The sequence below is a fragment of the Belonocnema kinseyi genome, chromosome 3, assembly GCF_010883055.1.
Source record: "Belonocnema kinseyi isolate 2016_QV_RU_SX_M_011 chromosome 3, B_treatae_v1, whole genome shotgun sequence".
NCBI classification, from domain to species: domain Eukaryota; kingdom Metazoa; phylum Arthropoda; class Insecta; order Hymenoptera; family Cynipidae; genus Belonocnema; species Belonocnema kinseyi.
In genome coordinates this window covers 27,544,103-27,554,625 of record NC_046659.1, presented here as the reverse complement: position 1 = coordinate 27,554,625, position 10,523 = coordinate 27,544,103, and the positions used below count along the sequence as shown (strand labels likewise).

The 10,523-nt window shown below is 32.9% G+C and overlaps 2 protein-coding genes across 3 annotated transcripts in view; one reads left to right on the top strand and one right to left on the bottom strand.

Moving 5' to 3' along the window:
- Positions 1-10,523, top strand: part of LOC117168853 (cleavage and polyadenylation specificity factor subunit 5) — a 154,072-nt gene that overhangs the window by 140,354 nt on the left and 3,195 nt on the right. The gene's annotated exons all lie outside the window — the stretch shown is intronic.
- On the bottom strand, positions 5,158-6,736 carry LOC117168856. Of its 2 annotated transcripts, none has more exons than XM_033354724.1 (2): positions 6,704-6,736; positions 5,158-6,145 (listed from the first exon to the last, which is right to left on the bottom strand). In XM_033354724.1, exon 2 carries the CDS (start codon positions 5,723-5,725, stop codon positions 5,261-5,263), a length of 465 nt encoding a protein of 154 aa, XP_033210615.1. In that variant the 5' UTR covers positions 5,726-6,145; positions 6,704-6,736; the 3' UTR covers positions 5,158-5,260. The 2 variants fall into 2 exon arrangements, with proteins under 2 accessions (XP_033210615.1, XP_033210614.1); XM_033354723.1 differs by lacking the exon at positions 6,704-6,736 and adding an exon at positions 6,520-6,576.

Sequence of the window (10,523 nt, the reverse complement as noted above, 5' to 3'; positions counted from 1 at the left end):
GCATGAAAAAGTGATTTTTCTCGATGACAATGCACCATCACACCGGACAAAACTGACTCGGGAATTGGTTGAGTCGTACAGCTGGCAACCGCTACCCCACCGACTGGTTTGCTTCAAAAAACGAAGACTTTTTTTGGAAAGGTATCCATAAATTGCCTGAAAGGTGGACACAATGTGTAGCCAGCGAGGGCGCATACTTTGAATAAAATATTTGTTATCATTCTCTTGAAATAAATGTGTTTTTTTCTTGAAAAAATACCGGTTTCATATGTATACACCTGGTACACCCCCACACATTTACTTGGTGGTGGAAGAGGGACCTACAGTTTAAGGTGGGTTCTGAACCATCAAGAGCAACAGCTTTAAGTACTTAGAGAAAACCTTTTTCTCTAGAGGTACCGGTTCCACGATTCTCCGGAGATGAAAAACTCCCTTGCTAGGCTAGTGTTCACCGCATGGGCCGCCGAGGCTCAACCAGAGTGCGAGGCGGGAATCGAACCCGCAAGCGGACGGAGTGGGTCCAAAGCCTGCGCCTTTGCCACCACGACCATCGTCTCACAAGTAATGGGAATATATAAATAAAAGCAGGAGAGGGGGGATAAATACAGAAATAGGGCGGCAAATTGCTGAAGTTAGGAAAGAAATGAGGAAATGGGAAGAAGTCAGGGAAGAGCCAGATAAAAGCTCAAACTGGGAGATTGGAGGTTGGAGGAGTGAGAATAAGGAGAAGGAGCAGCTAAGACAAATAGAACAAAGAATAGAAAAGAAATAGAAAGGAGAAAGTAAAACAAACATGGCGATAAAGGATCTGAGATTAGAGGAAAGGAGTTGAAGGAAGCAGTGGTAGAGAATGGTACTGGTCAAACTAAAGAAATGGGAACATAAGAAAGAAGTGTTCAAAAAGAAAAGATTGTTATATGGCAGCTCGGAGAGAATAGAGGATGATTTGACATGGGTAGCAAGGAAGATGCAGTATGAGTTAAGGAAAAAGCGGAAGAGGAAAGACAAAAGAGAAGAGGAACATTGGTTAACGATGGGAGAATACAGATAGAAGGTATATAATAAATTGTAGAAAAATTATTCCTTCTGTCTTACGGTCACGGCAAAATGAAAACAAATTAGAGCTATCATTTTAACTCCATTTATTTTTAGAACAAATTTAAACTTCCGCGACGTTTCGGCATCACTGTGTACCTTTCTCAGAGTATCTAAATAATAATTATAATGAGCGCATACATAATAAAAGTAAATATAAATAGTTTAAAAAATTTTTATTTATGAGTAAAAAATATTTTAAGAAATAATACCTTTGTTTAAAACGATTTGTATGCGAAATAAGAATCAGTTCAATTTTGGCGTCATTACGTGTCAAGTTTTTGTGTCATATTTAAAATAATTTTTACGTTATTATAAGTTTAAAAAAGGAAGCACGAGATTAAATTAAATTAAAATTTTTTAAATTTAAAGAAAAATTTTTTGTAGCTAAACAAATATGACATTAGTTAATTATGCTTTGGTCAATTTTATTCATATTTAAAATTTCAGTTTGTAAATTAACAGAACAATTTCGAAATTTGTTTATGAATATAGATTCAATAATACGTCTTTGATCAGTATTTTTTTCAGTAGCTGATATTTTAATATTGCTGAATTCAAAATCGAAATAGTGATTAGAATTCCAATTATCTTTTATGTTCGGTAATTCTAGTTTTTAATCCCCACCAGTTTCAACTTTATAAACTTGATTGCAACAATTACGTTCAGAGAGACCTTGTATGTACGTTAACGTAACTTTTAAATCAAATTTATTGTAAGTATCAATCCATTTATTTTTATTTTTAGTACTGTTATAAATTTCATGCACACGCTCAGCGATAATGTAATTAATGAAAGAAGATAGTTGTTAGATACTAATGTTGCTTTTAGTTGATTTAAATTTTCTTTTCCACATTGCACGTCACTCAATTTGACACATCTATCAACTAAACCTTCCATTAAACCGTTTTTATGACAAAATAAATTATGTGAATTGTAATTAAGATATCTCCCAGTCCTAGACTGGTTTTTGTACAAGTTAGTTAATAAAGAACCATTTGAAGCTTTAATTATCTGTAAATCAAGGTAGTTCATAACATTGTTTATTTCAATTTCATGAGTGAATTTTATGCTCTCCTCTATACTATTAAACACGTTTACAAAAAGGTCAGTTTTATCGGAAGGAACAATTTCTATGATATCGTCGACATATCTTTTATACAGGATAGGTGTGAAATCTAATAAATCGATTTAAATTATAATTTAAATTCTCAGTTTCAAAAAACTATATTTAACTTTCAAACAAAATGTCTACGATTATAAATTGAAAACTTAGTAACAAATATTTAGAAATTAAGTCAATATTCAAATTACTTAAAACATCGTTTATTGAGAGTTATATCTGATGGCTCTATTAATAAGTCTTTTGACTCACAAGAGTTAAGTCGCCGAAAATCGAAATATATAAAACAAGAAGATTGGATCAAAAAGTTTGATTTGCTGAAGAGTAGGTCTTTAATTTTCAATAACGATATTAAAGATTTTAGATTAAATAGATGTTTCAAAAATGTATCAAATGTTGAAATTCCTGACGAGGTTTTCGAAATTTTCGCTTTGGGTAACAATTTCAATGCTTAACGTCTTAATATATCACATCTTAATTGGTAAACAGTGGACAATCAACGAAAATGTCGGTACTTTGTTCTGTGATGCTTATCGGTAAAGTTCAAAACAATAACACCTTTGATGAGACGCAAAGAAGTTTCAGGCATCTCAAGTCAAATTTTCGATAATATTTTTAATGAAAAATTGTATGCGCAACTCGGGGCGAGGCAACAATTACACTTGTGTGATATATACACTCGCTTCGCTCGGGCAGCTATTTTCACACTCGTGCAATTGTCGCCTTTCGCCCCTTGTTGCGCAATATAGTATTTCTATACATTCATAGAAAAAAAATAGTATTTCGAACTCAGAGGCGGTCAACACTTTGGCAATCTGGTGGCGACGTATACTGAGAACAAGCGACGCGTACACTTGGTCTGGTAGACATTTCTCGTAAGCGCGTGTGTTAGTAATTTAATGATATATTGAATGAAAAATTTGAAGAATGTATAAAAAAAACGAAAAACTAGCATTTAGAAATAAATTTTTGATCAAATTTTCACAGTTTTACATTAAATATTGGATGCGACAAGACATGAAAACCGCAAAAATATATGTGTAGTTAGTGTTTTATTTATAAAAACCACACGAAAAGTAATACAGTTAGAAGCTTTATACATGGAATTACAAGTGCAGTTTTTTGGGGTATTTCGAAACGTAGATCTAGTTGAAGGGTGAAGTTGATAGAAAAAGTTATACGAATTAAAAATTGAATCATTTCTTAAAAGAATAACAAATGTCAATATGTATGAATTAATTTATGACTGCATTGTAAACAATGTTACGTTCAAAATTAAATTCGACCGTGATTTAACCTATCGGACATTCAGAACTTGAGTGTGAATAAAGAAGTAAATTGACGAGACCTCAATACTAATTAACATTGTGGTATAATTAAACTGAATGGAACATTGTGATAAAACCGCGACCGCAGTAATTTTACAGTCAATGTGTAAAATTGCATCTTATTATTCTGAAAACTGTTTGACTTATTTAATAAGTTGGAAAGATACACACAGAATTTCATTTACATGAGATTGTGAATTTACAAATAACAGCATATTTACAATTTTTCGGTGTGATTTAAATTGACGAAATGTAGAAGTGCTTGATAGAGAGCGAAATCACATGCAGTATGTTATTGCCACTGATGGTTAGGACTAGACCGGAAAACAAAGGAGAGTTCGGTTAGTCTACTTCCATTTATTTCCCAGATATTCCTCATTATATGAGACGGTCTGTTTGATGGCGAAAATAATGTTAATTTGAATAACTTGTACGAACTGTCTACCGTTACGGAATTTTTCCGTAAAACTAACCCCTTTTCCAGCTTGATCAGGGATAAAGTCACGGGAAATTTCGTAATATTAGTCAGCGCCTAACTTAAAATGAAAAAATAATTCAGTTTTCTACAAGCAGTATTACTGGCTTCGCTATGGACAATTCACGTGTTTTTGTCAATTGACTAGCACAAAGTTTTTTCCACGCACGTGACTGTGAATTTACACGCAATGTGTTCTTTTCAGTGTCGTTCGTTTTTTTACGCAAGAATCTCGTTCATTCACGCAGATATAACTTCACTACATATTGTATGGGTTGATTAGTTTCCAACGTATTGCGATGTAAAATAACACATAATTTTTTTACACTTTATGTATTACGAGGGGCATCTAACTCAGGATTCACGAGTATTTCCGTCCAGAATCAGGCCGAAATAAATTGGGAATCTGTAAGAATACTGAGTGAAATGAATCCTAATGACGCCCAATGATTCCAAAATGAATCCAATCTAATTCACTAATGAATCCTAAGTGGGATACCCCGCGTTGTATTATATTTTTATAAAATGTTAATAAGCGTACGAAAATAGTAATGGGTTAAATAAGTAATCCTGTTAAATCATATGTGAAGCATTTTAAAATTCATGACTTCTGTGTACCAAGTTCAGTGTTCAACTTCATTTTTTAAAGGAATCTTATTATTTTTAAATCAGTTGACAGAATAATACTTCAAAGTTTGTAAATCGTGTTAAACAACCAATATGAAATAATTAAAACCCTTAAACGGCCAAAACGCCACTACCGGTACACTGCTTTTCAACCAGTTAGTGAGATTCCAGGTTAATTACAGACTCGAAAAGCTTTGGAAAATGGTTCACAAAAAAATAGGCACGAAAAATCACGTTTTTTTTTTGTTTAAACTGCATTTTCGGATAATAAATAAATTTTTTGAGGAATTTCATTGGCACCCTCGGAAAGAGGAGATCTTAAGCAATAAAAATATATGTGTCTCAATTTTTTCTAGTATCGAATAGTCTTAGTTATTGGCCGTTAAAAAGCAGTGTACCGGTAGTGGCGTTTTGGCCGTTTAAGGGTTAAGAAATCTGAAGAATTTCTGAATAAGTTGACAAAATAATACTAGAAAATTTGTGAATCCCTTTAAGCCATTACATTTCAAAAACGTTTTAAAGACGCCTAATATTACATATAAAAAAATGAGACAAACTTTTACATAATTTGACAATACAATATTCAAAAATTTGCAACCCGATTTAAAACTATTAAATTTTGAAAACCTGTAAAAGCCGACCGATATGAGTGGAGTCCATCTTTGTATGCAAAGATGCTTTGCGGTTCGCGATGGCTCTAGCAAGGAAGAGATTCTTTTTCGCTTTGGCTTCTTCAGCTTGATCAGTGGAGATCGTTATCTGTCCGCTTAAAATTCTATTAATGTAAGCTATGGTTGTTCGAAGATATTGTTCTACACTTATTTGAAGAAACTTATCCACGAAATCATTCTTGTGGATTCTACAGGTGACTTCTGTTCGAGCTTCTTTTCGGAGATACGATACTGCCATTTCCTGTACCCCGATTTCCTCATAAAAGGAGACCATAATCCATTGGGGCAGAGAAATCACGTCAGTGTGAATTTCATCTAGTACAGACTTCCGTCTCACGTCGATTCGTTTGAATAATGGTCTTTGTATGACTTTTAGAAGTGTAACACAGTAAAGACATGAAGCCATCGACTTTCTGAGTTTGGATTTGGAACGTTGCACCCCATCATATGATAATGCATCAAATTATTGATAACAAGCGCCTTGAAGTGATATTCCTGCTCCGTGTTCACAAATTTGCCCGAAGAAATTTTCCAGTGGATACTGGTTTAGGTGCTTTTTTTCAAGCTCTTGAACCCCAAAGCTTTCAACTATTTCCACAGAAGCTGTGTACACTCAACTGTTGTTCTTAAATTTCTCTGGCGCAGAGGTCGTGCTTAATAGGTTCCCTAGTTTCGCGATTGACAAATCGCATTCGCAAAAGTTTTGCCTTTGCCTCATTAAAAAATTCCATGTGGAAAGTTTTGTCTCTCAGCATGGTTCGAAAATCGCTTTTCGAAATTCGGCCTTCTAGTGGTACTTTCGTAGGGCCAACTGAGATCTCCCTTTCTGCAATTGAATACAGGATTATTGCTATCTCAAGTAAATAATCAGATATACGTAAAACGAAGATGATTGGAGAAAAGTTTGTTTTGACATGTGAAAGAAATTTGAAATCAATCAATATCTTCCATTCGGTTTGTGAATCTAGCAATGCACATATAAAATCACTACCTACAAATTTTTAAATATTTAAATTTTGTAAATAAAGTTAAATATTTAATTTTACACAATTCTATTTTTTAGTAAACAATTTACCTAATAAAAAGAATTCCCAAGTACTTTTGACCTATTATATACTAAACAAATTGCTCCAATGATTCAAGAAATTGTAGCATTGGCACATTTTACTGATTTAAAACTAATGCTATTGAAAATTTCACCTGGCCCTCCCTCTAGTCCTTATACTGTCGAGGTAACTGTTCCACTTGTCATCTGATAACATTTTTTCACGCTCATTTTATATATTAAATGTGGATATACGTGCTGATCTGTTAAAATGTCATGGCCCCATTCCTACCGTTTACAAATGTGTATTTTGTATGCAATAATAACATGATCCCATACCGCAAAAGTTCTCTCACTTAATTTTTTTCCATATTTCCAATCAAATTCCAAATCTTTGTCAATTAAATTGTTTGTAATGCACTTAAGAAGGTGAAGCGGATCAAACAATGGGATTATTTCTACGTCGTGAACTATGAACGTACCATCTGAAATTTAAAAACCATTTTTTTTAATTATTGCATCTGCAAGTACTGTCGTTTAAAGGTTTTACAAATTCAAATAGATTTTAATTTTTTCAAAAGACTTTTGAATATTACCAAAAACCTTTCAAGTTTTGAAAGACTTTAGAATTAAAAGTAAAATATTAAAAGAAACTCACACCTCTTCACGTATTCTGCACCCTTTATTTTTTCGTGTCTTCGATCAGTGCGTTTATAGCAACATTGTAACTGCACACTTTTCGTTTAGCTATCCTAGAAATAGAATAGAATATAGGCAGAATATCCGCATCTTTATCATAGTGATGTCCTGTTGAAAGAAGTTATTCGTCGACTTTGTAAGGTTCCTATTATATTTTTCAAATAACGATAACATTTCGCTGACCTCTTATATATAGACAAACACAGAACTTTCTGCTCATTAGTATAACAACGACAATTCGGATGCTTCAGAACATTCTTAATTATGGTGTCTACAAGAAGTTTTTGAACTTTGGTCATTTTTTCGTTGGAAACTTTGAATTTTTCTAATTGTATGGACCTTTCTATCTTCTTCAATCGGTCGTTAAATCTAACAAGAAGTAGAATAATATAGAACATTGTGCAAACAGAGCTTATAACAAAGTAGATAATATAACTAAATAAGAATTACAACTAAATAACAAATTATTCAAAAAAGTATAAATATACCTTCCAACAATATGGAAAGTAGAACTAAAAAAACAACGTAACAAGTACAATTATCTATTGAGTAAAGCAATCTTAAAAAATAAACAAAAAGAGCTCCTAACAAAATTGGAAAGATAACTAAGTTACTGAAGTCTAAATAAACTTATTTGACCAAATTCGTGAACAATTATTAAGAAGAATATTCGAAATCAGTTGCAACAAAACACGAATCATATGAAAGTAAATGCCAAAAAGTTGGCCACTTTAAGTCTCAGTCATTCTCCACTTTTCCTTTTAATAATAAATTTTATCGAAAATGATCGTAGTAAGGTACTTACATCCAAACAAAATTGAGTGAAGTTTCAACATTATAGACGAGTTTATTTTAGAAATTATATGTAAAAAGTATGCAGAATGTCCTGCCATGCGCATGTCTCAAGCTACAAATATAAAATGAGAAATAGAAAAATAAACACCATTTTTCAAATTTTAGAAAATTCATGGATATGACTTAGATTTATTTGGAAAGAATAAGCATCAAAAGACGAGTTTAATAGTTAAAAATTAAATTTTTTAAAAATTCTTCCAAAGTAACTGTTTCACACATTTTTCGTCTTGTCACGCTAAATTGTTATTTTGGAATAAAACTCGAAAATAATTATTCAGATTATTCATAATACTTATAGTGTTAATTTCATAGATAATAAGATTTTAGTATAGTTAAAAATCGATTACGCAACGCCCATTCGAAATAACAGTCAATAATTATTATTATTTTTACGGGATATTTTTTTTAAAGTCCGATAACGCATCATATTAATTTGTACTACTATAAAATAAAAAGGACGTTTTAAAACGCTGAAGGAAAAATTAACCCCTTTGTTGGGAGAGAGAATTCGACAAAAAGTGCCCAAAATGGCAGGAAAATTTGTTACCCTGAAAATTTGAATTCTGGGGTTTTTGTGGTCGCTGAATCCAAATATGAAGTAAAAAATCCAAAATGGCGGAGAAATTACAAAAACGGCTCGATTTGGATAAATCTTGGTACTTACGGGTTTTTGGGGTCGCTGAACCCGAAAGTGTTTTTCAAGATTCAAAAATTTTAAATTTTTGACGAAAATATCCGCCATTTAAAATTTTCGAATTTTGACTTTAAATTCTGATTCAGCGACCCCAATATCCTGCAAGTACCGAGATTCATCCAAATCGAGCTGTTTTTTTTTTTTTTTTGTATTTTCGTCACCTTATTGGATCCATTTTGCGTCAATGCCACACAGGGCACGGAAAATCTTGACGCAGTTTGCGTCAATGCCAACGAAGGGGTTTAATCAATACTGAAAATACCTATTTTTCCAGCTTTTCGTTTATCGAGCGATTTTTGAGCAACAAGAAACTTTCAGCGAGAAAGTTGTTAACAACAGTACAGAAAAGTTTTCTGGAAAATTTCAGCCCAGTCCAATTAATATTCAAGAAATTATTAACGTCTCAATACGATAGCACATGTGCAACTCGCGCGCGGGCTGTATCGAGAGTCTTAAGTCCGATTTATCATACAGTTCACCGGCGTCAAAAATAAAAACTAATCAAGTAATCAGGTAATATCAAAGTATTGTTCATAAATAACTAATAATGCATAATGTAAACTAATTTATTCAGTTAATATTATGCCAAGACATACTATAATGCTCTATTAAAACAGGAATGAAAAACAAATGTAATTTCTCGATCTTTCACTTTTTCCAACTCCACGAATTTGAAGCATTGAGAAATTCTCGGAATTAGGAATCCGTTGAACCTCAACCATTAAATGTTTATGTTTTATTTTTAATTTTGTACAGTTTGTCTGAAAAACAGATTCATTCTATTGTATATAATATTAAATAAATAAATTATTTTACATTATGTACTATTATTTATTTATGCACAATACTTCGATATTGCCTGATTACTTGATTAGTTTTTATTTTTGGTGCTGGTGAACTGTATTATAAATCGGATCTGAGACTCCCGCTACAGCCCGCACGCGAGTCGCCTAGTTGCTATGGTATTGAGACGTTTATAATTTCTCCAATATCAATTTGATTGCTCAAAAAATTCCCAAAAAACTTTTGTTTATTGTTCTTAACAACTATCTCGCTGAAAGTTTTTTGTTGCTCCAAATTCGCTCGATAAACGAAACGCTGGAAGTAAGAGAAGTCCGATAAGCTCCACGCATCAGAAAAAATGTAACCATTTTTTTGTGATAAATTTTTGAATTACTTTTGCTCTACAGTCGACAAACATTTTAAACTACGTTTCCTGAAAATTTTATTTAAAAATCCTTAAAACTGTCTGAGCACGAGTTAAAGAGAAAAACGAATCAAAATTAATTTTTACCAAAAAGCCAGTTTTTTTTACTTTAATTAGAAAACTAAAAAAGCTACAACTTTTTGCCGGGGGGCAAAAAGAATGCACAATGAAATTCTACGTCTAGATATAGTCTCCCAGCGAAATAAGCTTATATTTCCTTCTTCGACCCGGCTGCTTAATTGTGCTATAATTGCACAATAATTCAGAATTGAGCATTCCTTGACAATGCTTTTAAGTTTTTTCTTCAAAATCTGCTTTAAGCTCCTTTCCGAGTGCACTTGATCGAGAATTTTTTTTTTTTTTTTGGTGTAAAGCTTTCAGCTTCAACGTTTTTAAAAACCTATCGAGTATTCAGTCGCAGCGGTGTAGGCAGTGGGGGGGCTCAAGCCCACCCCCGAAACTTAAGAATTTTAATTATTGTATTCCCTTTTCCCCTCACTCTTTGCCTAAACATAAACCCGAAGCCCCCTCCGAAAAAAATCCTGGTTACGCCGCTGTTCTGTTGGGTCCAATAGTACTCTGCATAAGTTCGTAAAGTTACCAGGCAGTATGATAAGTCCCTGAAAAATGAAACACGGAGACGTTTTTTTGGCCAAAGTCGGTTTTATTTTTCAACATACTCTCCTTTTAGGTCGATACAGCGA

Bases quoted from the DNA above. Each gene is read 5' to 3' on its own strand.
- LOC117168856 (XM_033354724.1), bottom strand. From the start codon at position 5,725: ATGGCTTCATGTCTTTACTGTGTTACACTTCTAAAAGTCATACAAAGA.